This window comes from Onychostoma macrolepis, chromosome 07, assembly GCF_012432095.1.
Source record: "Onychostoma macrolepis isolate SWU-2019 chromosome 07, ASM1243209v1, whole genome shotgun sequence".
Lineage (NCBI taxonomy): Eukaryota > Metazoa > Chordata > Actinopteri > Cypriniformes > Cyprinidae > Onychostoma > Onychostoma macrolepis.
In genome coordinates this window covers 17,937,481-17,965,461 of record NC_081161.1, presented here as the reverse complement: position 1 = coordinate 17,965,461, position 27,981 = coordinate 17,937,481, and the positions used below count along the sequence as shown (strand labels likewise).

General features: G+C 36.9%; 2 protein-coding genes across 6 annotated transcripts; both read left to right on the top strand.

Annotated features, from left to right (window-relative positions):
• Nucleotides 1-6: 6 nt before the first annotated feature.
• On the top strand, nucleotides 7-27,349 carry hdac8 (histone deacetylase 8). Of its 5 annotated transcripts, none has more exons than XM_058780948.1 (11): nucleotides 12-231; nucleotides 616-668; nucleotides 785-915; nucleotides 2,139-2,280; nucleotides 2,527-2,639; nucleotides 3,481-3,558; nucleotides 5,070-5,178; nucleotides 5,296-5,468; nucleotides 6,772-6,866; nucleotides 15,367-15,472; nucleotides 27,204-27,349. In XM_058780948.1, exons 1-11 carry the CDS (start codon nucleotides 118-120, stop codon nucleotides 27,215-27,217), a joined length of 1,128 nt encoding a protein of 375 aa, XP_058636931.1. In that variant the 5' UTR covers nucleotides 12-117; the 3' UTR covers nucleotides 27,218-27,349. The 5 variants fall into 5 exon arrangements, 4 of the variants coding, with proteins under 4 accessions (XP_058636929.1, XP_058636931.1, XP_058636930.1 ...); XM_058780947.1 differs by lacking the exon at nucleotides 27,204-27,349 and adding an exon at nucleotides 22,518-23,255; XM_058780946.1 differs by lacking the exons at nucleotides 15,367-15,472; nucleotides 27,204-27,349 and adding an exon at nucleotides 7,016-7,849 and having other exon boundaries at nucleotides 10-231.
• cited1 (Cbp/p300-interacting transactivator, with Glu/Asp-rich carboxy-terminal domain, 1) lies at nucleotides 27,244-27,675 on the top strand. The gene has a single exon (XM_058781655.1). The coding sequence runs from the start codon at nucleotides 27,244-27,246 to the stop codon at nucleotides 27,673-27,675; it is 432 nt and encodes a 143-aa protein (XP_058637638.1).
• Nucleotides 27,676-27,981: the final 306 nt, after the last annotated feature.

The following is a 27,981-nucleotide window of genomic DNA, read 5'->3' as shown; positions in this document are numbered from 1 at the left end:
CTTTTATTTTGAAATAACGGACGTTTATTGTGGCGTCCATTGTCGAAACAGCCGGAGCGCATTGAGAGGCTCTTTATCGATTTATGAGGAGCTTTGATTTGAATAGTTTGATTTTAAATGAGTGATAAAAGCGAGAGTAATGATGATAAAAGCAGAAATCGCAGCGTGGTGTATGTTTACAGTCTGGAGTACATCCAGACATGCGACTCTCTGTCTAAAGTGCCAAACCGGGTGAGATGAACTGCACTTTACTTCACACACTCCCAAACACAACACACCTCTGGCTTCAGATGCTTCATACTGAATATTATAGAGATATGAACATGAGAAAGAATCGCATTTGCTGTAACTGGCTTGATAGTAATGGAAAAGTAACGTGTTATGGACATGTACCATTTGTATTACCGTGGAATTCGTTTAATTATTTTGGAGTGTCATTTAAATACCATGGTACAGGAATTTGTTAATCAACTAATACCATGGAATATATGAAAACACATTTTCTGAAACCATCACACTACCGAGGTACTATACAGTATTATTGTAATTGTTTGAACGCATAAAATATAGATGAGTATATGGTTGGTTTTCTTTGCTTCTCTCTGTCTCTCACAGGCGAGTATGGTGCATTCATTGATTGAGGCGTATGGCTTATTAAAATACATGAGGTGTGTGAAGATTATGCGTAATTGACTTTCTCAGTATTTAAATATGTGTTTTCTGGTATATAAATAATGTTAACTGATGTTTATGTTGTTGAAACTGTTGTGTGTGTGTGTTTTAGGGTGGTGAAGCCACATTTGGCTTCAATAGAGGAGATGGCCGTGTTTCACACAGACTCTTACCTACAACACCTGCACAAGATCAGCCAGGACGGGGACAATGATGATCCTCAGTCTGTTGACTTTGGACTGGGTGAGATCTGAATTCAGATGATTAGGCCCATGATTACTCTACTACATGGCCAAGAGTATGTGGACAACTATTGTGTCTGGCTGCAGGAATTAAGAAATGAGCATCAGTGAGGCGTTGATGTTGGGCAGATTACCCTGGCTTGAAAGGCAATTGCATGACTTTTACTAATTTTCATAAAGCAGGTGTTTTAAATGCTTTGATTGCAAGGCCCCAAAAATATAACAAACCCCTCTTAAGAGAGTCCTTTCCTAAAATATAAAAGCAGCTTTAAAGCTATATATTTTCATGTAAAAAGAAACATTTATACTCTGTATTTATAATATCACATTATTTTTTAATCACAATGTTTTTTTGTTTTTTTTTTGTTCAAAATTAAATTCAATTAAAAAATATATTCTAACAGTTTAATTAATGATAATAACCCTTAAGTGATATTTCAAGTTACTGTGCAGTCTGTGCAGAGAAAATATGTAGGAGGCACCTACTCTACATGAGGGGACCTCTGAATATTGTATTGAACAGTGGGGGGCCTCCGAGAACTGCTGCCATAAACCTTCAGTGAGCAAACTAAAAACCATATTCAAATTTGGCTTTGGTATTTCTTACTGTTAAAAATTATGGTTAAAAGACACAATCACATTTAATTTCATGATTTCAGAAATCAATTAATTGATTTAAAATGATGCAGTTGTTACCGTATGTAAACATGTTAAATGTGACGGCCCCTAAAAATTACATTTGAAATTTTCAAGGAACCACCTTTCACTCCCTTTTGTCCCACTGGTGGTCCCTAGATCCCAGTTTGAAGCCCTCTGAATTAGAAATAGGTGTCTATACACTTTTGGCCAGCCAAGCTAGTAGTGTCCCTTGTGTTAGTGCATGCAGTTCCCTCTTGCTTACAGCAGTGGGCAGTATTACATTTGAATCTTTCTCAGACTTGCAGTCGGTGTTTAATTTTTGTACTGGATCACAGCCATGTGTAATTCAAATGCCTGACAAACTGACACTTCATACTAATCTCCAGGGATCGAGAATAGTGTTATTGTTGTTGAGGGCGAAACAAAGCTCTTGCCAAAGGATCTATTTTAATGTAGCTCAGTGTTTATTGTTCTTTCTCACTCTCCCGCTCCGTCACTATCTTTCCTCTCACTTTCCTCTCTACACACCATCCCATTGTCCCTCTGTGTTATCAACCCCCCCTCTTGTTGCTCTCTTTTGTTCAGGTTATGACTGTCCGGTGGTGGAGGGCATTTTTGATTACGCCGCTGCCGTTGGAGGAGCCACTCTGACTGCTGCCCAGAATCTGCTGGATGGAAAGTGTGATGTGGCCATCAACTGGGCCGGAGGGTGGCATCATGCCAAGAAGTAATTCGGCACAACAGGCCTTGTGCCCACCCTCTTGTGTTTCACGTCCACATCAGTGATTGAGATGCCAGTGGCATCTTTAACATAAGTATTAAGAAGTTCTGCATGCTTTGCAGTTTAAACCAAATTTTGATGTTACAGTTTGATTGCGGAAGCTTGTTTATGGTAGATGAATGCTTATGTATGTGTCGGACGTTGTTCAGTGGGTCACTGGAGCAGCTGATTGAATATGTGTTGTTATATAAGGGACGAGGCATCTGGGTTCTGTTATGTGAATGACGCTGTTCTTGGAATCCTCAAACTGCGCGAGAAGTATGAGAGAGTTCTCTATGTGGATGTGGACCTTCACCATGGAGATGGTAATAACACTTCCATAACAATAACCATGACAGCCTGTTGTTGTTAATAGCATTTAACATGCTGCTTTTCCACAAATAATCCACAAATTGGCTTTAGATTTATATCTGACTTCCAAATTCACATTAACACCAAGAGCAAATGTTAGATGGGTTAGTGACATGACACTTAATTTTATTAGAAATGTTACATTAATTTATTTTAAAAATGCAGTTCATATACACAATGGTTTCAGTGCATCTTTTCTATGATGAGTGTTTTTTTTAAATTTCCAAATTAAACATCAAACGTAAAAAAGTCAGGTTGATACAACTGTCCTGATATTGTAATAAAAAAAGCCTAATTTAAAGTTCTTGAATAAAAACTTTATCTCATAGTATTGCATAATATTTTATTTTTATATCTTAAAAAAACAAACAAACATTGTAACAAAAATGCTTATAAGTTTAATTAATAATTAATTAATTAATTAATTTTAATTAATCATTTTAAACATCTTTGTCCACCAAATTAAAATCATGTAGTGCAAGCAACATTCGGAAAAACAACATACAACAGGAAATTTTATCATAGAAAGGACCACTTTATACCCATATGAATATGATATAATTTTTGTTCATAGAAAGTGTTTCAAACATTTTATACCAGGTAATTTTGTAGAATCTTTTATTTGTTATTGACCTAGATAGTAGTAGCTCACATTTCTTGTTTGTGTTTATCTGTTATCAGTTCAGGTTATTTCTCAAATCCATCAATGAAAAAGGGCACTTCCTCTAAGCTTTTACTCAGACCTAATTTAATATCCTTCTCTTTAAGTGGACTTCTGCATTGTTTCCTCTCCAGGTGTGGAGGACGCTTTCAGCTTCACCTCTAAAGTCATGACAGTGTCTCTGCACAAGTTCTCCCCTGGCTTCTTCCCAGGTTAGTTCGGCATGCCTCTACGCCTCAGTGAAGACCAGCACGTCTTTTAATTCCCTTAATTGACAGTCATGTTTCAAGCCATGCCAGAGCTGGAGCTGCAGGCTCCACTCCAGCGCCCAGAGTCTGATTACCCAGCTGATAACGGAGACTGGAGCTCTGTGGCTTCTTGGAGACTCTGAGAGCCCTTTCAGTAGTTTAACAATAGCGCTTGGAAAGGTAACTGGGCAAATGCTCTATGAAGGCAAGATGTAATGCCATTTAATTATTATTAATCTAATGATTTATTAATGGATTGTTTTTGCCAAACACAGTTCCCAAGTGATCTTCACAAATGACACATTCAGAATTCATATTAATTCATGTGGACATTCTTGGAGTAGATATTCTTAATATTAAAATAAAATTACGAACGCCATTCTTCAGCCATGCTTGTAGCAGAAACCTGACTGAATTGAGTGCAATGCAAAAACATTGGATTGTATGGTTTTGGCCAGAAGCAGAAGAAACTGCACAGTAATTGTCCTTTGAGTAATGCATAGTCTTTATTTTAGCCTGTCCACTTGCTGAGCACATGCTCTGTTCTTCACTGCAGTGGTAATACCCGAAAGTCCAACATAACAGAAACTCTTCTAAATCCAAATATAACAGAACATTAAACACTAGCAAGTTCCCCCAATTTTTCATCTTCAAAAACATGTAAAATAACACTTCATTTCAACATTTCTTTTCCAGTCCAGTTCCATGCATAGCATGCTGGGAACTGGAAATCCCCTGCTCAATTTCAGCAGTGGTGCGGTAACGCCATTTAAAATTTGTTCATGTCGTACAATTGGTTTAAGTAAACATCGGTTTAATTTTTAACCGACTGCACATCATGAAATTAGGTTTAAAAATTGTTCAATAATTATAATTAGGCAGCAAGAATATATTTTTTGAGTATGTACTATCGCTGCAACAGCTTCATCTGAAAAGTACACTACCATTTAAAAGTTAGGGGTCGGTAAGCTATTTTTAATGTTTTGAAAGAAGTCTCTTATATTACCCAAAGCTGCATTTATTTGATGAAAATACAGTAATATTGTGTAATATTAGTACAATTTAAAATAACTGTTTTCTATTTTAATATATTTTAAAATGTAATTTATTCCTGTGATGGCAAAGCTGAATTTTCAGTAGCCATTACTCCAGTCTTCAGTGTCACATGATCCTTCAGAAATCATTCTAAAATGCTGATTTATTGTCTTATTTCTTATCAATGTTGAAAACCGTTGCATTCAATATAATACAATACAATACAATACAAATTAATGCATTCATCCTAAATTAAATTAATAATTCTTTTTTTTTTTAAAAGATCTTACTGACTCCAAACTTTTGAACAATACTGAGCAACATCAATGCTCAATAAAACTTCCATGTAGATAATTCATACTGGCCCATCAGTTCTATCAGTCATATGAATGACCTTCAAAGAGACCAAATTTAGGTTGTAATTATAATTTCTTTCACAGGCACAGGTGATGTGGCTGACACTGGGCTGGGTAAAGGACGCTGGTATGCTGTTAACGTCCCCCTCGAGGATGGCATCCGTGATGATCGCTACTGCCAGACCTTCAATAGGTCTGTAAAGATCCAGTAACCAGCCATCTGATCAAGTTCTTTGCAATGTTTTGTTTGTCCCCATGGTTCAGTGCCATTTAAACATAGACATTATTTCTTTTTTGGCTTTTCTCTTAGTGTGATGCAGGAAGTCAAAGCTCTGTTTAACCCTGAAGCAGTTGTGATGCAACTTGGAGCGGACACCATGGCGGGTGACCCCATGTGCTCCTTCAATATGACTCCCATTGGAGTTGGAAAATGTCTGAACTATGTACTGGACTGGGAGTTACCCACTCTGCTTCTAGGAGGAGGTTTGTGTCATTGTTTTTGTTGAATTGTATTAAACTCCCAAAAATGACAATTCTGTCATCATTTACTCACCCACATGTCATTCCAAAGACTTTCGTTCATCTTTTGGACACAAAGGAAGATTTTGTTTTCTTTTAATATTCCCTCATCATTTCTATCCATTCATTCAAGTCCATGCAAATGAATTTTTAAGTTTCACACAGTTTATAAAGAGAACGTGAAAGTAGATTAGCAGTTTAATCCCTGTCTTCTGAAGATCCGAAGGGACATGTTTGATTTATATGATGAACAGATTTAATTCCTGCTTTTATTCATGCATTGTTCAATGTTAAATGTGAATAAAACCTGAAATAAAATAGTGCTGTTAAACGATTGATCGCGATTAATTGCATCCAAAATAAGTTTTTGTTAACATAATATATGTGTGTACTGTGTATATTTATTATGTATATATAAATATACACACATACAGTATATGTTTTGAAAATATTTACATGTGAATTTATATTCATATAATTAATATTATATATAAATATATTTAATATATAAACATAACATATTTTTCTTAAATGTATACATGCATGCCTGTGTATTTATTTATATATATATATATATATATATATATATATATATATATATATATATATATATATATGGTGTCCGCTCTATCTATATATATATATATATATATATATATATATATATATATATATATATATATAAATATATACACAGTCCCTAGTCTGTTCATTCTGTTTAACCACTTGATTCATATGGATTACTTTTACATTGTCCTTTTGTACTTATTCATGCAAGTTTTAGTTGCATGGGCTTTCACTGGATAGGCAAAAATTATGTGAGATTATTAAATGTATCTTGCTTTGGATTTTGAACGACGTGAGTGTGAGTAAATGATGACTGAATTTTCATTTTGGTTGAACTAAGATTTAAAAAACATACATCGACAGACATTTTCAGCAGTGTTGCCTCAGTTTGTTCTCCCTCCATGCCTTAACACTGACAACTACATCTTCTGTCCTTGTTGCCAGCTCTCTGACTCGGCCAAAAAGTTTATTAGTGTGTTGTTACGGCCAGGGGGGGGGTTGGGCTGAGAGAAGAAAGTGAACTTTTGTGATTTTAGCCCATTTTGAAATGAGCTCTAAGCTGCAGACCTGCCTAGCCAAGCTCTAGATGAAAGGTAGTAATTACACTAGTACAATGAAGCCCTTTTGCTGACTTCAATCCCCCTTCTCTCTCTCTTTCGCTCTCTGCGTATACAAATCTGCCTCTCTCTGTCCTTCTCAGGCGGCTATAACCTTGCCAATACTGCCCGCTGCTGGACCTATCTGACGGGGACAGTCCTAGGACAGACTCTGTCTTCTGAGATCCCGGACCACGAGGTGAGACCCCCGCTCTCTCTCTTCTTTCAGCAGCTGTATAAAACTCCACTCTCTCCTCCTCTTCCTCTTCCATTCCTGCTGAGTCACCCAGTCTAATCAAAGATGTCCAAGCACCTCTCAATAACTGGGTTTGTTTTCATGTGATTCAGGAGCAGGGAGGGGGTGTGCGTGTGCACACCAGTGAAGGGGTCTTAACAATACTACTCTGTCCCTACCGGTTGACTGAGAAGGACTTGTGCTTTTCTTTCCTCAACTGTTTATGCCCCTCTCTCCTCTTTCTCTTTCCTTAGAGAAAGAGAATGTGTGTACCCAATTCTGAGTGAGCCCTTTTAAGAGCTTTTTCATGCTTTTTTTTTGAGAAGCTTCTGAGGAGAGATGAAGGGCTGGAAAGGCCTTCTGGTTGGTCTGGGAGAGTTTGATATCTCTCTTTTCTTCCAACTCACAAAGAAGGTCTTTTAATGTTTATAGAGAGCGCTTTCATGGTCACTGCAATAAAAGATGCCTTTGTTTCAGCTGACATGACCCTCTGTGTCATGTTGACCTTTGACCTCTCCACAAGGCAAGCAACCAAAATAAAGCAGTGTAGATAACCGCCAGGGTGTTCGTTAATGACAGTGATGGTTGTGATGATTAATACAGTTGAGCTTTCTGGAATACGTCAAGACATGTTAATCAGGGAGTTTCTTTTTCTGTTGGATGACTTACAAAATATTGTACTGGCTTGTTTAAAAAACAAAACACACATAGCACTACAAGTTACAATATTATTATGTAATGATGTGAAACTGTAATTGGCTCTAGAAGTCAATAACCCCTGTTGGGAGTAACTGGGAGAATCATTGTCCATTGAGAGCCATTCAAAATTGCATATGTACATTTTACAGTTTGTTATATTGGATGTTTTACTAGGGCCAGTTTTTTTAAATGTATGAAATGGACTTCACTTATACACTATACCATTCAAAATGTTTTTGAAAGAAGTCACATATGTTCACCAAGGCTGCATTTATTTAATCTTAAAAATACAGTAAAACAGCAATATTGTGAAATATTATTGCAATGTAAAATAACTGTTTTCAATTTAATTATATTATGTAATTACTCCAGTCTTCAGTGTCAGATGATTCTTCAGAAATCATTCTAATATGCTAATTTTGTGCTTATGAGATATTGGTCACTTTATTTATGGTACAATTATCATCAACAAACCATTAACTATGTCTTTTGCCTCAAACTCCTAATTTGCTGCTTATTAATAGTTAGTAAGTTAGTTTAGTGTTTTTTGGAGGATTAGGGATGTATAATATGGTCATACAGAATATGTGCTTATAAACAGCCAACATGTTAATAAGAGGCATGCTAATAAGCAACTAGTTAATAGTGAGAATTGTTCCTTATACTAAAGTGATACTAAAATATTTCTTAATTTATCACATATACAGTTTATAAACGGTTGTGCTGCTTAATATTTTTTGGAAACTAATAGAATGTTCAAAAGAACTGCATTTATTTAAAATAGGATCTTATGTAAGATTTTGAAAGTCTTTACTCTCATTTTTGATCAACTTAATTTGAAGATTTTTTGCTGAATAAAAGGATTAGTTTCTTTCTTTCTCACTGACCCCAAACATTTAAACAGTGTATATTTTTCGATGTTTACTTTATTGATTCATTGATTGCTGTGAAATAAGTGGGAAAATATACAGTAATTACCTAGTGGTTAATACATTTTTTGTAACTTTGGAAATCCTTGTAATAAATTCCTGGTTCTTCTCTCTTCATATTCTTTGGGTGATGCGCATGGCCGTAGCCAGGCTTTGAAAATTAGTGAGGTCCGGATGGGGGGATGGTTGGGGGGAGATTGGATGCTATAATAACCTCTTATTATAGAATTGTGCTATAATAACCCCTATATATATATATACAACTCATTATACACTATTAACACTTTAAAATAGACAGAAATTTTTGTGAAAGAAAGAAGTTTTCTCTGTTTTGGAGGGATTTTAATTTTTAAATCATACCCTATTTATTGCATCAAAATTTGTTAATACATTTCTATAGTTATGGGGTGGATAATTTTATCAGTTGTTTATTATACATGCAACAATACTGTTATAGTTTTTATTTATAACCATTGCGGTGTAGCTGATAACTTTGTCTAGTGCTCTTATAAATGTTTATAGCATGATTTGTGAAAATTTAACTACTATGAATGACTTGGCATATACTTCTTCATAGTGTTTGCATATTTCATTTTATTCTGTAACCTACTTTTCTACAGATCTCTGCACTAGTGTTAAATGCTACTGTTTTTGACAGCGTTGATAACGTTTCTGACAGATAATATGAATTTTTTTATTTTATTTTTGCGTTTCCTTATCGAATGTCGTAGGGTAGGCTATGTCAGAAATGGGCTTTTTGATTACTGGTGATTACGGCGATGCAGTGTTGCCAGATATTGCTATTAAGATGAGCAAAAGCCCATCAGTAAATAAAAATAAACTGAATATATTACAAATCTTTTGCAAATAAGATAAGATAAAGATATCGCTGACCCTAAACCGCAAGGTCCTACATTATTAACTTTCTAAAGTGTCAAATTAAGTGGGAAAGACAAGTCAAAAACGTGCATATTAGCTGGATTTGGCAACACGGAGACTGCGCTCGCGTCCTCACTCGCAACTCTCTCAAGCCTCGTTCACTCCGCCAGCGTCCCGCAGCGATCATTTTCATACCACGGACGCTAAACATTCTTGCAAACTGTCTAAACTGAATTATACATACAGACATATGAGGAGTTTAATAGCAAATTGGTCATTCAGAGAACAAATTTTATTTTTGAACATGAAAAATTTACCGAGGTTCGGACCTCGGTGACCTCATAGCTGGCTACGGGCCTGGTGATGCAGAGTTCATTCAGGTCTGTTCATCAGTTTTGGCCAAACTACTTATCCATTTTGACGTTAATTGAAAACTGTTCGCTATTCCTTCCAAGAGTGTTTGTCCAGACTTCACCCAGTTCAAGTCAGATAATCTTCAGTCAGTACCCTACAAAAATGACCTCAAAATCATTGACAAATGGGCAGTAATGCTGTATCTTGGCAATGCTTTTCAACACCTTTTTGGCAACATTTTTGCCAGAATTTTTTTTGTAAAAAAGTTTGTAGTTTAAAACCTTTATAATTTAAACCTTATAACTTTTGGTATTCATGGTTCATTACAATGCAGTCAGTGTACATGGTGTGGTCTGCTTATGGTCTTTGCCCTGATTTCTATTCTATTCTATTCTTTATAATGGTGAAAGCATTTTTTGGTCCCAAACATTGTTCTCCATATCACGGCCATATGAACAAGCCCTCCCTAAGAACTCTGCCGGTCCACAGCATATTTTGAGTTTTAGGACCACTACTCCTTCTCCCCCTTCTCCTCATCTCCTTCTCATTCTGCTTCTTTTCCTTTATTGTTCCCTCCATCGGCTTTTCAAAGCATGAAACATTCTCTCCTCCCCTCTTAGAGAGAGGAACCCCCATCTCCTTACCAGCACTGTTATTGTGTGTCCATCCCAGCCAAACAAAACACTATTTAACTGTAGTGTGAGTCCATAAAGACAAAGATGGGAGAGAGAGAGCGATAAGGCTGTTAAAAGACAGAGAGGCATCCACCAATGGGGGTATAAAAAAAAGATAGAAGCGTATTGCAGCATAGAAGAAGCTGGGAAAAGAGAGGTGGAACAAGAAGCACTTTGTACCTGTGTAATATCGCTCGCTCTCTCTCTCTCCCCTCGAGCCGGTCCAGCTGCTGAGACGGCTCAGTCTGGGTTCTGCCCTGCCAGGACTGCAAACAATGAAGACAGACTGGAGTGGAGGCATACAACGAGCTCATTCAGGCCTTGTCACAGACACAGAGAGATGAAAAAGTGAGGCTAATATAGACAGTCCTCTCACAAGGGAGAGTCCCAGAAAAAATGCAGAGCCTTTTATTTAGACCTGAATTGTTTCTCTTTAAGAAGCTGATGAATTGGAAAAGCTTGTGCTGTGCTTGGGCCAAGACAGCCCTGATATTGGTCTAAATAAACACCATTGTTGGCATTATAGGCTCCATCGTCTCCTTTTAATGCGAAACAACGGTATGTCAATCCAGATACTTTTTGACGACACTTTTGCACCAACAATGAATCTCTCTTCGGTCTCTGAAACCAATTTTGATTAAATCATTGCACAAACCTAGACAAGATTTGGCTGATTGAGATGCTGTGATAGCATCTCTGGACACACAGTTAGCAACAGAAGCAGTGAGTTATTTACCTTTTAGGGTGACTAACATCATGAGACATGCAAGTGGCATTAAAGTTGTTGTGTCACTGGGAAGTATGTAATTAAAGTTGTTGCGTAAAGGTGAAGTGTGTAATTTTTGTGCCACTAATAACACCAAATGGAATTCCAGAGAGGTTTCCCAGACACGTCTTCTGTTGTGGAAGACTGTAATTATTCAATAAATCACTCCTGCCCTAAACTCTCAGTATTGATTGATCTAGAACTATGCATACGGCGGTATAAAAGTTTTCAATAACTGCTGAAGCTATCACAGTCACGGTACTGAATTACATTACAAATACAGGTTGAGAAGGTAAGCAGACTTCAGTGTTATGCTCATTATTAAAAGTTTAAGCACTTTTTTTTTCCCCAAATAAAAAGAACCCCAAAACGCTGCACAATAAAATGCTTTAAGTAAACAAATGTTTTAAACAGATTAAAGTGCAAAAGAGCGATGAAGAATCTGAACCCTTTCAACCAGTATCTTTTCTGGGTTGACATCTTTTGTTCCAGATGAAAATGTAAACATGTATTGGTGTAAAATATGTTGAAATGAAAATGCATATTAAGTCTTTGAGTACTGTTGTTTGATAAACAAATCTAGTTTCATGGAAACTTCTTGTTTACTGTTGCTGTGATATTTCTGCTTAAGCAAGACCTACTGTAAGAGGGTGAACCAGTGTTGCAGACTTTCTCAGTGCGACTAAAGCTTTTTTCTTGTCTAAGCGAGGTGAAACTCTAAAACAAGAATGGAGATTGTACAGTTGACAACTTGGCATTGTTGTTTACTGGCAAAAATCTAAATAGCTGTTATAGGAAAAGTAAAAAAAAAAACATTTCTCAAAATATCTTCTTGGTCACTTTATTTTAAGGTCCAATTCTCGATATTAACAAACCATTAACTATGATTTTTGCTTCAATAAACTCCTAATTTGCTATTTATTAACAGTTAAGGTAGTTGTTAAGTTTGGGATGCAGAATATGTGCTTTATATAAACAGCCAATATATTAATAGGCATGCTAGTAAGGAATTAGTTAATAGTGAGAAATGGACCCTATACTAAAGTGCTACCATCTTCTTTTAAATAAATGGTCACCAAAACAGCTTAGTTACAAACATTCTTCGAAATATCTTTTAATAGAAATTTGCAATGTCAAGGGGTTGAGTAAATGATAACAGTTGTAGTTTTGGGTGAACTATACTGTGCATTTAACATTATCTGTATTGGTTAAGAGGACAGGAAAATGTTAAATCTACAAAAAGTTCCTGTTGATGGCCAGTTTGGCTAGACTGGGAACGTGTGGCTTTGTTCTGGTCAAATCTTATCAGCGAGTGGTAGGAAATTTGCTGTGTTTTTGTTTGAGTGCTGTCAGGGACTCAGCTCAGCCCGCGGGTGGAAACGGCCCTCACTGCTCCGTGGCCAGTCAACATCTGTACATCCTCTCCTTCTTTTTTTTTTTTTTTTCAAACTTCTTTTCACTTGTTTCTGCCAAGTTATTTTCAGCACAGCCCAATGAAATAACAAACACCCAGAGCTCTGTTTCCCCCCTGCAGTCAGTCAGTCAGCCAGATAGACGTCTGATCCTCTCTCTCTCTCTCTCTCTGGTTCTTCTTTTATTTAACTCCATTGCACATGAGAATTCAGAGGGGGTTACAAAGAATGGACAATCTGCATCACTTCCCCCAATTGTACAAACAGTGTTTCTTACAGATAAACTTCAACATAACAGTGAGTAACTGAAGTACTCCACCCATGATCTCAAACACTTAGCCACTTAGAGTTTACAGGTGTATAGTTCATTAATGAGCTCAGACAGCTAACATGAACACAATCTCAAGATGCACAGCAGGGTAGTCCGCCGTCACAGTTCAGCTGGCTTAGTTTCTTGTCTAAATGTTACAACATTTGAAATCTTTTTTGATGCACGTACACAAGTTCTCATTGGCTGCCAGCTTTTTTCACAGCAAGTTCAACAGGATGTTGTGAGTGCCAGGGGTGTTATGTTTGCATTGTCTGTAGTTTTGCCCTTTGAACCAGATCTGGTACTTCACTGTAAAGTGCGAGACAGACAGACTGTCAGCACGGGTTTGGCTCATTACCGCCCGCACGTACTGACCAATCTAGAAGGGAAGTGTTTCAGACAGTAGATGCTGTTTGTCCGCCCATGACTTAAGATGATAATAAAAACACCCTGTGTTCAGTGATTTAGGGAATGTTTTGAGAGCTTATGATTTTCTAAAGCTTTAGTCAACTATGAATTTTGAGCAGAGGAGACAACAGGTCTTCAGGTGTTCCTTAACTTCTCCAATCTCATCCATCTTGAAGAAAACTTGTGACGCCACTACAGTAACAATTAGTATGGCCTCTGTATCTTCTTCTGTGGGTGGGACTTTTTGTGCCGTTGCGTCTGGGAAGTAGCTGACTCCCAGAATTCCGGAGTGGAATAAATGCTGGAAATGAGCTTTGGGGAAGTCCATAATGGATGCTGGGTGGTGTTGATAGTTAAGGGGTCAAAGTTCAAAAGGTCAGGAGATGAAACCGAAACTCACCTTTATGATGGGACACTTGGAGACAATGAAGCGTTGGGTCATATTTTGACTCTGAGAGTGGATCATTATTGTATTTTTTTTTTTCTTAGTCTGCCCTGTTGAGGAGGGAGCTACTGACCTTATTCTGTATTGTCTGATTTTATCTGACTTAATCAACTTTGTTCGTCATCTATTTTTGAAACAAGTTAATTTTTCTCCATCATGGCAAAAGTTAAAGGCATAGTTCACCCAAAATAAAACATTATGCCGTCAATTCAAATGGATTATGTTCTCTATATTTTTATGCACATCAGAGATATGGTGGAATGGACTTTTAATGGAGTGACAGAAATCTCTCGGGCTTTATTAAAAATATCTTCATTTGTGTTTTGAAAATAAACAAGTCCTATGGGTTTGGAACAACATGAGTAATTGACATAATTTTTTTTTTTGGGTGAAGTAACCCTTTAAATAAAGAAAGTTTCAACCTGATCTTAGTGTGGTCCAAATCAAACGATCAACAGAGCTTTGGACAGTGCTGTTTCAGATTAGCCTGCTTGGGAAAAGTTGAGTTCATGGGAAAACAAGTGGCATGCTGTGGTGTCCCATGTGTGTGAATGCTTACTAACAGCATAATCAAACTAATTACGTGTGCAAAATTCATTGTCTAAGTGCATCCTATTTCCACATTACTTAGGTATGAGACTGCACACATTCACAGACTCATATGTTGTATAATCCCTAACATGTTGTAGCGCACTGGGACCGGAGGTAAGCCAGATAAACAAAAGACAAGTAATGGAAAGCAGAGTTGAGCTAATGCATGTAACACACATACAACCAAATCTGATCTCTATCCAATTTAAACACTAGATACCCTTCCAACACAATGCAGAGAGTGTTTTTGAATGCCTGGCTGTCTTTTTGGCCAGACCCTATAGTTTCCATTTCAAAATCATAATGCATCGCTAATTGTGTTTCAGATGCAATTCACGATAGGGAAAACTTTAACTGTTTTTGGCTTGCCTTCTCAATTCAAGGGTCAGAACACTGTGATAGACTGAGCACAGCTGATGTATATTTGTGTGTGTGTGTTTGGAAGAAAGTGGAAGTATGACTAAACCTTCCCAGATTTACTTAAGTATATGCTGCTTCACAGCTGAGAAAAACTCACAAAAGCAGGACTTATTTTATTGAAGGAAACCTAGATCACATTAAAAGGTCATTAGTGAAACTTGTTTTAGCAGATATCTGTTCTAGCTGGAGAAATATTGGTTTGCTGCCATGCTGGTCATTTGCACTTCCTTTGAGTGCAAGTCATAAGATGTGTGAGTAACATACAATTCCGCATAATATTTCATTATAAACATTCTGTCGTCATACACTTGCCCTCATGGTATCTCAAACCAATTATCCAAACATGTAGTAAAAGAAGACTTTTGAAGAACATTTCAACTGTGACAGTGTGGTGGAAAATAACTCCTATGATTTTATTGTATGGACACAAAAAAATTCAAAAAATGTTCATTTGTGTTTCATGGATTTGAACCAAAATAAGTGCACAAATAAATCATTTATAATAAACGCTTCAGTAAAGAATTGTCACTTTTAAGTGATGTTGACTTTAAGTATATTTTGCTTATCTCTAATCCAGTACTTCACCGAATATGGCCCGGATTATTCCCTGGAGATCAGCCCGAGCTGCCGACCCGACCGCAACGAGAGCCAGCAGCTGGAGCGGGTCATCAGCACCATCAAAGGTAATCACCACGACAACAACCAGAAACTCACCAAACACAAACACCAGCCCTGAATATCACCCTTTCTCCACACTTAATCCAATACCATTTCCGCAGATGGAATTACTTTTGTCCATTTCAAAGCTGGTTAAAATATTTCAAGTAATGGTCTGTTTATTTGGAAAACCGTTGATGATGGGTAGGATGGCGTGTCAGTCATTCTTTCATCCAGCTGTCCCTCCAGCCTCCTCAAGAAACAGTGACCAGGGAGACCTTTAAACCAACCACAGTTGTCCCCTGTGACAGGCTCTCCTCAGCTGTAGAAAAGAGAAACATGTCTGTTTGATGTTCCCGGTCATCAGTAAACAAATAAGCAAAGCATTCTTAGAAACTTGAAGCTGAAGTCTCAAGAGAGCGGCTGGGATGAGAATGAGAACAGGCTAAACTAGGAACATTTGCACACATGTACGTGCAAGGCCCCAGACACGCACTTATCCACACATTTATGAGAGGTTTCTTGACAAAGTGTCTGGTTTGTTCCTTTGACACAAGGTTTTGTTTTTATGTTCTTATATGTCAGAACTTTTGTGTATTTTTATGGCTGCAATTGTGCATGAACTCTCTGTGTGTGTTTATTTGTGTTTATTTGAGGTTTCAGCAAACTCTTGCCTTTTCACCTTCTCCAGGGACAATAGTCTTAAGACTCAAAACATGTTTCAAAGCTATGCTGAGAACATTTCAGATGCCCGTTGGATGCAATAAAATCAAGATTTTTCCTTTTGAGCTCATTCTAACATCTGTGTGAATGGGCAAAAACCTGGCAGCGAAAAAGGAAAAGCAGTGTTCCGAATATTAACACATGGGCATTGTTTGTGTGTAAGAACAAATGGGATTTAGAGAAGCCAACCTAAGTCTCACAAAGTCCTTTACTTTACTCATGGTATGGTGCAGTGTTATTTATATAGTGTCGTTTAAAATATCCAATTGTCATGTTTAAGTAAAAGTAAAGATACATTTATGGATATTGACTAAGGTAAAGTTAAAGTAGCTCATTAGAAAAATACTTCAGTAAAAGTAACTGATAACTGATCGTATCTTTGGCAGACTAGCTGAATGCTGGGTTGCTGCAGAGATTGCTCATACAAAAATGAAAAGTCCTCATGTCATTGCAGATTTGTAGATCATTGCTGGATCATGCTTCTTCTGAATGATGCTACATCACATTTTATTGAATTGAATTATTCATTTTTATATCTAAAAAACAAGTTACAATACCAATGAATGAATTAATATCTGACAATGATTCATGTGTCTGTGTTCATACAGCCATAAACTCCTAATTCAGCAATAAATTATATAAATTAAATATATATTTTTTCTTAAAAAAAAAAATAAAAAAAAGTGCATATACACAATACAATATTCAATATTTTGGAAAGTAAAAATATAATTACTATTGCATTATTTAACACAAAAATGCTGTGCTTCTGGAGATTTAGATTCAGAGTTGTGATTTGGATCATTCAGACCACTTTGTGAAACAAGTCGATAAATTAATCTTTAGCATTGTTTGAACACACTAAAATGAATAAATATATACTAATATAAATATAAACTGCAACTGTATGATGAAGGGATAGTTTGTTTAATGCCCTTCACAAAAAAGTAAAGATTCAAAGGAACTTAATTTAATCAAAAGATTAATTTGCGAACTGGATATTGCTATGACCAATCCACAAAGCTTTTCTTGCTGTTTTTATTTATTTATTTATTTTTTTTTTTTTTTTTAGCTTTGCCATTGTAAATGTGGAGAAATATATTGGAGAAAAAGTATCAGTTTTCGCTTTAAAATGTAGTGAAGTAAATATCAATATTTATAATTGAGGGAAAAAACACATTTTAAAACTAGTATATGTTATTTTATATTTTTAGTTTTAGTAATGTTATGCTTTTGTCATTTTTAGTTTATTTTTCTAATTTAGATTTAATTTATTTAATTTCAGTCATTTTAGTACTTGTTTTAGTATTTATTTATAGTACTTATAATAACTTATTTTATTTTAATTAGTTACCAAGGCAACGTTTCTATTAAAAAAAAAATTTTTATCTAATATTTTAGTTTATATCAACTTTATTTCAAATAACGAAATAATTGCTTTAGTTTTAGGTTACAATAACAACATTGATGTGATGTGTTAAATGAGTTCACCCAAAAAAGATAAAAGATATTTTGAATAATGTTGAATAACGTTTCAATTGTTTTGGCCATACACACTCTTAAAAATATATAGCTATATAACTATATAGCACTAAAAGTGGTTCTTGGCTCGTAATCATAGGGGAACCACTTTTGGTGCTATATAGCACCTTTGTCAAATGGTGCAATGTAGAACCATAAGAGGTGCCATATTGCATTGTATTTCTTCAACAAAAATGGTGTTAAACAGCACCAACAATGGTTCTTTGGCTCGTAAAGAACCTTTAAAGGGGCTTAACAGGTTCTTTGAACGGCAGTGGTGCTATATAGCACCTTAATCACCCCAAAGAACCGCTGAAGAACCATACAGGAGCTTAACAGGTTCTGTATATGGTAGTGGTGCTATATAGCCCCTCAGTCATGCCAAAGAACCGGTGAAGAACCACTGAAGCACCCAGATTTGGTGCTATAATATATATATATATATATAATTTTTTTTTTTTTTTTTTTTTGAGTCGTGAGTAAATAATGACTGAATGTTTATCTTTGGGTGAACTATCTCTTTAAAGAAATGAGTGTTCATCCCTCTTAACCACTGGTGTTTATGAGAGAGACAAGAGTGGCGGTTTGTGGTCTCCTGTTCTTATCACCTCACTCCTTATGGGATGCAGTTGACCTGTTTAACCACCCTTGACTTTTGTGCAGCCCATGAGTTTAAATACTCATCAACAAGCTGAAGAAACAGACAGTCACATCTGCTCCACCTTAGCTTCAGTCTACTTAGTGGCATTTCAATTACGACTAAACATTTCTCTCCCCGTTTACATCTTATTGATCTCTCGCTCCGGCCCCTGCTCTGCTTAACGTCTTCTCCACTTACTCTTCTTGTGAACAGACATCTTTGCTGTTGACCTAAAGGTCCCTCAGAGGTCACCACCTCATCGTACGAGGAAGCAGTCAGTACAGTCTGACAACTGACAGCCTCATTTCTGACCTTCACTTCAACTTAAGGCTGGAATCTGAACAGATTTTAAAACTACTTTCGTCAACTAGTATCAAAATGTCCAGACTGTAAATTGAAGGGCAAAAATCTAGGCATAAGCTGTGTAGCGTATTACAGCAATCTGTTGCTTTGCACATTTACAATTAGACACCCTCATATAATTCTAAACTCATTTATCTTTTTTTTTTGTGAAATACTACAGACAGGGTTTAGCAGAATGTCCTGTTATATGATGTATAGAAAGTTGAGGAAAATGTGGAAAATAAATCAATACGTTGAACATATGAAGTATACTTGGGCCTTAAGTAGGCTTTCGTCTGACTGACATAGTCCATTTTTTGTGATGTCAGACTATCAGATCTAGATAGTGTGAGTGTGGATCAGTTTTATCCAGCATGTATGCATAGTAATTGGACTACAATTGAATGAACAGACCAAAATATCCCCCTTCCCTATAGCTCTCAAATTCATTTTGACTGGGCATGTTGCTATCCAGTCATTTAAATGGGAATCTGTGTGATTGGGAGTTTGTTGTTAGGGCGAAAAAGTTCCCCATGTCCACTTCACTTGTGTATGAGTTGGTCTCATGAATTCGCCCAATAGAAAGCCACTTCGTTTGAAATTGACTTTGCTGTGAGTGGTGCTTAATGCACCGTTACACTGTACGCAATAGACAGTGGAGCTCTTTTCCTGGGAAAATTTTACGGAAATGATTTTAAGAGCTGTAGTGCAGGGGAAGGTTTTCTTTGTATGAAAACACATTTTAGTCATATAATACTAAATAATTGATATTTTTATCAATTTTTCAGACAATATATTCATAAACAATCATTACTCTTACTGCTAGAGAGAGTTTTGCCTATTCCTTAAACAGTACATGACAAATATGCGCAAACATGCTTATTTTGCGTGCCCATGCGGCATGTGTAGCATGTGCTACGTGTTTGCTCTATCCCGCAGCTCTAGGGACTAATTAAAAAGAGCTTAAGGCGCAGACTGCTCAACTTCCATTTTAGGGTTTCCACCCATCTCTTTAGATTGCTGTATAAGACTTCTATATGTGCAAAGCTATCACACATGGGCACAGATTCCAGATCAGTTTGGATTTTAGGACCTTCTGCTTACAGAGGGTCATTAGTGAGTGAAATAATGTACAGAGGTCAGCTCATGAGCCAAGTTAAGTGTCCTGTGCTGCACGCAACACATCACATCTTTAGTTTTATGAGAACTGACAAACTCCTGTACTTGGATTCTGTATGGCTTCTTTAGGTTAACCAGTGTGTTTATATAGGCATGTATGACTTTTCGGTGGCATCTGTTCTGCCATGTTGAAACACAGGATTTACGTGTGGTATGTTAAATGCGCTATGTAAAACCTCTAACTATGTCTCAGATATAATTGTTTTGGGGTATTTTTAGTTTAAAATGCGTTTTGATGGAGCAATTATCTGTCTGTCATTTTACTTGTACGTGGCACATCTTATGTAAGTTATCCAGAGTAGATTCCTGAAATCAAATGAGTACAAAGTTTCTGAATTACAACAGTTCGAGTTTGGGGTCAGGAAGATTTTTTTCTTTAAATAAAGTAATAGCTTAATTCAGTAAGAATACATTAAATTAATCAAAATGTGACAAAAAAGTGTATTTTAAATAATGTTATTTTGACATTTCTATTAAGCAAAGAATCGTCAAGGTTTCCACAACAATTTTAAGCAGCACATTCATTTTCAACATTGATAATAATTATAAAATGTTTCTTGAGCACCAAATCAACAAATTTGAATGGTTTTTGATAAATGATGTGACACTGTAACAATTTCATAAATTGTAAATAAATTACATGATTAATAAAAACATTAAAATAAAATTTAAATGTAATTATAAATTACAATTTAAATGTATTAAAATAGAAAACATTTATTTTATCTTAATTTTAAAAATAACACTGCAAAGTTTCAGTTAATGCGTCAAATGATTCATTTACACAAATAGATTAAGTGAACTTTCAATCTATTTGTATGTATGTGTATGTGAGTGGATTGAACAATGCAATTAAGTTAGCTTAAAATTGTGTAGCTTTGGCACATTTTAATCAAGTAAATTGAACAGGTATGAATGAATGAATTGAAAAAAATTAAGTTTACTAAAGAAATTGCATGAGACTTATATCTGCCAGGTGAATTATATGTGGTTTGGACTAAGCTGGCACTATTTGTATGCCAGTAATTTTGTGGTAATTGTTGTTGTTGTTGTTGTTGTTTGGATAGTCAGGTCAGTGGAGCACACTGGTCGATAGAGGTCAAATGGTTGGGTTTATATTAGGAGGAAGTAATTGTTTGTGATGAGGTTTTATTAGGCACTAAATTACACCACTGAAGTGCAGGGTTTTCTAAAGACTCCTGTATCGTTTTTCAACAAGCTCGCACAGCCCCATGTGCCTCAAGTGAACAGCTCACATCAATTAAACTCTTTAATTAGGATTTTTCTGTTGTGCTCAGTGGTTGGATGTATGTCACATAAGCAGCGTGTTTATGAGGCAAAGGAAATCGCACAGATGAGCGAAGCAAATGCAAGACGAATGCCATCCTGTTTGATGAGTTACCTGAAGTCTGTTTGCCTGTCCTTCCCAAACATTCGCTGTTCTGACAACCATTTCTCTGTGAAGAACTGCGATTGATTAATGCAGGTAATAAATAGAAAGGCTTGCAGTTGTTACACATTACCGGAGTTTCCTAGCACATCTGGGTAACATTTACGACACTCGGCCTTGCGTTATAAAACGCTGAGCAAAAAAGGGGCGAAAAACGAGTAAACACCATACATGGTTGTTTTCAGTGGTTCTGATCAGCAAATACTGCGGAGTTTATCGATTTCATCTTGAAGGCCATATAATTTTAAACAGTGGGTGTTAATAGAGACCGTATATTGAAGCCGACTACAAACAAATGGGACATTTTTGTTGATTCCATCCCTGAAAACAGTCCATATTTGAAAAGAGCATGCATATGTAGGCCGGAAAGATGAAGACGGGAGATCATCAGACATCTGCTGAATTCTACATGTAAATAGATTCATAAACATTTACGGGTTTCCTTAATGTGAAACCACTTGAGTTTTAGGAAAGGAAAAGCTTGCTCATTTCAAATGAGAATTGAAGGTAATTAGTTCCAAGGGCTTGGGAACCGCAACCTTCAAAGTCAAAGGAACAAGTTGCGTTTAAAAATAGTTAAAATGTCACTGTAAATGTATGGCTTCCGATTAAATCTCTGAAAACGAGGGAACGATTTTTGTCCACAGTCATGACTTCATCTGTGGATTAAAATGTCTATTAAAAAATGATTATAAAGATGCCTTTGTAAAGTATGGTTTTCTGTCGATTCCTTTTTTTTTTTTAAACAGAATTTCCTTTAGTGCCTTAAATTCAAATTCATTAGCCAACCATAATGTTATCAAAACACCAGCTGCTGGTTGAGAACAAAGGGGACATCCTTTTTCAGCTCAACTGTATAGTGTTAGTGTGAATGGCAGGCACAGTTCCAATGCAAATTGAGGTTTGTAAATCCATGTAAATTGATTTAGATTTAGAAATATTTGAATAGCTTGTGCTTCCGTAAGAGACGTCATAGGAAATCCTGTTTTTTCCCCAGATTTGCATCCTTCTTTCTTTGTTTTAATTCATCATTATGGTAGGTTCTTTTTCAGGTGGACACGTCGGGTTTTGTCAGCACTGATTTCCACAGTTACATTCATTACACCAAATGTCTCCACTGTATTAATATTTCTCAGTATGTTTTCTGTAATTCATTTTGACCTATTTTTAAAAATTGTCTTTACCCCTCTCTATCTCCTCCCCTGCTTGTTTACAGGGAATCTGAAGAATGTAGTTTAGCAGTGGGCTCCCGGCTCATGTTTCCAAATCAGGCCCTGCTCCTCTAATGAAGACAGTATGTCGGAGCCATCGCCAGAGGGGAGCTTGGAAAACATTACTTGAATGTTTCCAGGGAACATTTTTTTTTTAAATGCAGAGATGGGCCAGTGTTACCACATTTGAACGGTTTTAGTCAATGCTGGATCTGGGGCAATGTCTAATGGGTGTACTTTTTTTACAGAAATCCAAAGCCATTTTCGGATGAAGCGTGAATGCAATATGTTGTGGTTGCAGTATGTCACAAATAACATGTTTTTGTGTCACTCTTTCCGTTTTTAACTATGGGATCAGTTGAAAATGAGATATTGTTAAATGGTTGAAAGAGCCTTGTCAAAGATGTCTAACCATGGTTTACATGGCAAGTCACACTGATCTTTACGGTTTGGCTTCACCCTCTTAATGAAACCATCTTTTATAACTTTTAACTGCAATATCTTGTCCCGTTATGGACTGGATAAGTGAAATTTAATAGGAAGACTGACCAAATCCCAAGTCATGTTGGCTTCATGAACTGTTTTATGTTGCCTATGGCATGCTTTTTACCACAATGTTTATTTTCTTGTGCTTGACGAGTGAGTCAAAACTTGCAAATGTTTTCAAGCTGTCTATCAACTTTTAATTTTTTTTGTATCAATGCTTTTCTGTTATATATTAAAATTCAAAAAAGAAATTGTGTGGCTTTTTCTTCCAGTGAGTGTTGTCCTTGTGCTTCATTGGGGGCTGCCACACGTGGAAGTCCTGTTCTTTTCAGCATGGTCTTTATGGATTTCTTGGTTGCAGAGGTTTCTCTGAATGGCACACCAAGTGTGATTCATTAAGTTATTTATTAGCTTTGAGAGATGGGGCTTATTGCATTTTAGCCCAATAAACTGATCCATGCTACCAAAAGAGCGCTGTAAAACTTGCAGAATTAAACAGAGAGACGGGACTGATTTTCAGCGGCTCGCCCTATTAAAACCCTAATGCGTGTAGAACCAAACAGTCTACTCAATACTCCATGATCCTGCTTTTGATTTTTCCTCTGTGCTTTCTGGAGCAGGTTGCTTTTGAAAGACTAAATAAATAAGGGATGGAATAAATTTCGTGACACTCTGGTATACGGTTTCATTTCGAGCTTTAATAGTTTAAAATATGCATATTGAATACTTGCAGCTGTATTTTGAGTCAATAACATGATACCAATTTTATTTACTTACTTTTCTGTCCAGATCCATTAGGTTATTCAAATGCATTAAAAAGGCAATACAAAAAATAAATATTAAATATTTTTCCCTGTAAAAAAAAAAAAAAAAAAAAAGTTTTCAAATAATATCTGAAAAACTATATATAACCTTGAATAAAATGTTTGACATCTGAGGAATTGTTTAAGAGAAAGATTTGGACTCCCAAGTGTTCAAGCAGGCTATTTTCTCCCTTACACCTTCTTTGTTGACACACAAACTGCCTGATACATTTGTTGATAATCTCGTGCCTGGACTAGTATACCTTTCTACTGGCTCCTGCTCATCTAGTGATAGTCTTATGTTTGACATCCCAACGAATTTTATGCAAAGTGTTCGTCTGTCTTCGTGTTCAACCTTTCACTCTGACTGATCTTCTATTCACTCCATTGATCACCAGCAGATTTATAGAGTTTTTGTCAGCAGCACTGGACTGAAATGAAGGATTTGAGGAGTGTGACCCATTATTCTATACAAAAGTGTCCTTTATGACATTAGTTCTTGAGTTGTGACAAACAAAGGGCACGTCAAAACCGTTTGTCTTCATTTGCATAACGTTTCCCACAGGAGTGAAGCAAATCCCTGCTCCTTTACCCGTCACTTCCCTCCTAATCTACATGTGAAGTGTCTTCAATGAATAACGACAGATGCGGCCTTTAAACCCGTTAAAACGGAAAAGAAAGCCGTTTGGCTGCATCTCGTTTTGAATCAATATTGAGATGAGCAGCTCAAGTTTTGTTAGACGTAGCTTGAACCGGTTTCGGTCGAAACAGGTTTTTTTTTTAAACTGATGCGGTTCAGTTTCATTTCTGATTCGGTGAAGAATGACAAATGCGACAAATTCTCCTTTTGTCCGTTCGTTATAGATTTTGCAGCAGTACTTTGGGGGATGATCAAAAATAACTTCTAAGCTTAAAAAAAAAATACAGTCAACAAAATACATTTGTCTGATTACCATATTACTGTGTTTAGAAAATCTGTACGACTCAGTCAGGACTAATTGTCTTAGCGATATTTTTACTGTCTGTGGTGTGTCTATGAAAGATAATTATTACGTGAGCAATTATGGCAACAGTGATTGAGGTGTAGGCTACAGCTGAGTAGTGAGCGTGAGTCTGTCCGCTCCGCGCGCTTAGTAAAGGCGAACAGAACACGCGGATTAAACTCCACTCCGGCACACGGAGCCCAGCTTAATCTGCATCGTGAGGATACTCAGGACTTCGACGACATATAAAACACATTTCACAGTTTCCGTGAAAACTTTAAAGCAAAATGTATATTATTATGTTAATTAAAATTAAATATTCGTCTCAGAAAAGGAGAGTAATGTGTGCTACTTTTATAGTTGCATGATGCCAGTAGCCTACAATGTTAACCTTTGTATCTCAAGTAAGAAAAATATGGCATTGGCGCGTAAATGATGACAGAATATGAATTCCGGAGTCAAGTAATCCTTGATATGCTGTAATTATAAATTGTCCGTTTATACTCCACCAGTCGTCGACTTGTCACAGTCCAGTTTCGCAGATGATCCATGCCATGTTTTTGAGTGGACTCGGATCCCTCTTGAGAGCTTCGAGTGTGTGTATTTAGGCTAATGCCTTTGATTCAGTAACAGTTCATTGAGGGTGCTCCCCAGCAACAGGACGGGACACATTTCTGTAACTTCACGTCCAGAGTCGTCTTTGCCAAATACAACTGCACCCTATTTCAACGGCTTTATTTTCATGCTGTGCATTCTCAACGCATATAGTAATTTCTATAAATGATAAAAAGTCTTGTTCTTTAGTCATACTGGATTCGCAACACGAACCCAAGCTGACCGTTTCTCCTATAAAGGTAAGTTAACCTATAAACAATTTCAGTTTTTAATTTACTTTAAAAAAAAAAAAAAAAAAACACTTTCATATATTTCCATTCTGCAAATTCCAACGTTATATAACTAACGTTTAAACTAGGCTATATTATTAAAACGCTTTTATTGTTGTTTAAATGACGCAAGAAAATAATTATACAGAAAGATGTCCATAAAAACAGCTTTTATAATTTTTGTTCATAGAATTTACTACATATTCCACATCTTCTCTTGAATACTAAATATGGATATTTATTACGCAACACGTTTATCGCTCTGTTTTGGGTCTAATCCAGTCAGTGGTTGTAATTCAGCTGTGTTGAGTGTTTCAATCTTATTTGTGTCATAATTGACTGTTTAACTGACACCACTAACCCTCAACGTCTCTCTGACTAGTGATGGTAGGAAATGAGAAGTTATCTGTTCTGCACCACACAGATTGTGACACAAGATTGACACTTTCAAATTGATAACCTTTTTTTTTTTAAAATAATATTTAATGTAACAAGATCAACATTATGCTTTTTCACAGGACACTTTGAAGAGTCCAATTTTAAAGTTGGGCTTTGCAGATAACCACAAAGTTCGCTTTTTACATTTGTCTTGGTCTAATTAAGTTGTAGAGCTCATCGTGTTATAGGCTGTGTGACTGCTTCCAGGCCATGAATAATGAATAGAATGAGCTAAACACAAAGATCTCGAGATGAATGCCCTACAGCTGTCAATGTCTGAGATGAGCCTGTGTGCTGCTCGTTGCTGGAGGTCCATTGCAGCTGCATGCCAGCTTTCAGCAATTATGCCTTTCCCCAAAAGAATGGCTTTAAGTGGGGATTGAGGAGAGTGGAGCAGCACATATGATTAAGTGCCTCATTACTTGTCCTCCAGCACATGTGAGACGCAGGAGGATATAGAGTCACAGGACGCTGTCACGTAATTAACCCCACATCTGAGGGATTATGAATGGTTCATCTCTACAAATAGTCTCGGAAAGTCCTATGACTTGCTGCCCTTCTGATCCATTGTTATATTGCCTTGTGATCTCAGTTAAAGGCATAGTTCACCTAAAAATCTTCATCATTTAAGGCTGGAATACACTACAGATTTTTGCCTTATTTGCAGTTTGAAGGAGTCAATGCAAGTTGACAGATTTCTAAGTAAATTGTGTAGTGTATGATGGACACAGATGTTTTTAACTTCAGACTATGAATCCGTAGAGTCAGAGGATATCAAACATGTTTTATCGTTTCCGAGCTGATTTTAAAACGCATAATTTTTTTTTTGACTAAAACGTATTATTTTCATTTGTCATCCGACTCCTTGCAATGAGGCACACATTTCTGCACGAGTTTGTGTTCGCAATGACTTGAAGGTCTGGTATCTAGTTCTTCTCTGGAAACATTTTATGAAATATATGATGCATAATGTTTTAAAATATGTTCCGATTCCAAAAGTCATGTTATGTATTCCAGCCGTCATTCCAAACGTTCTGCTGTGGAACACAAAAGATGTTTTGAAGAGACTTTCATGTTATCGTCTTCTTTTCCTTCAGGTGTGTCCATCTAATGAGCCTCCTGCGTTCTAGTGCCACCATGAAGGATCGTGAATCGCTCTCTCTCCTGCACTACTCTGGTTCAGGCAAGACGAGCCCTCAGTTCCCCTCCGCTGCCCTCCATCCCAGCTCCCCCGTGTTGGGAAAACCCCAGCCTTTCTGCCTGCAGTCCGGCCAGCATCTCATAGCCTCCATGCAGCTCCAGAAACTCAACAGCCACTATCAGAATCTGTCCTCTGCAGCCACAACCGGACCCGGTAGAGGGTACAGCGCCACCATGCTGGGCCCAGGACAGATCACCACCCCTGGGGCTTCACAGGCACCTGGGATCATTGATTCTGATCCGGTCGATGAGGAAGTTCTCATGTCGCTTGTGGTGGAGCTGGGTTTGGACCGTGCCAATGAGCTTCCAGAGCTATGGCTGGGTCAGAACGAGTTTGACTTCATTGCGGATGTGCCGGCTGGCTGCTGACCCTCTCAGGTGCTACCAAATCTCCCTCGGTCTTCAAAATCAAAGCGCCCAAATAATGGCCATTAAATATGCCTATGAAGAGAATTTAACTGTCAGATATGAACTGTCAAGAGCTGTTATTTACAGTTTTGGAGGCAGACTAATGTAGGTTTGCTCTTATGTGAGCTGTTTGTGGAGGAAGAATTTCAAAAAGTCTTCAGAAGTCAGAGGACTAAGCACACATACCAAAATGGCCATCCTCAAGACATTTCCCCTTGCCTTTCCAAAGCTCATTCACACTCTTATAAAATCCACATCATGATATGT

Excerpts from the sequence above, each read along its gene's own strand:
- hdac8 (XM_058780946.1), top strand. The coding sequence starts at position 118 with ATGAGTGATAAAAGCGAGAGTAATGATGATAAAAGCAGAAATCGCAGC. Across the intron at positions 5,469-6,771 it reads CACTCTGCTTCTAGGAGGAG|GCGGCTATAACCTTGCCAAT; the intron begins GTTTGTGTCATT and ends TGTCCTTCTCAG. Across the intron at positions 6,867-7,015 it reads CTGAGATCCCGGACCACGAG|GAGCAGGGAGGGGGTGTGCG; the intron begins GTGAGACCCCCG and ends CATGTGATTCAG.
- cited1 (XM_058781655.1), top strand. The coding sequence starts at position 27,244 with ATGAAGGATCGTGAATCGCTCTCTCTCCTGCACTACTCTGGTTCAGGC.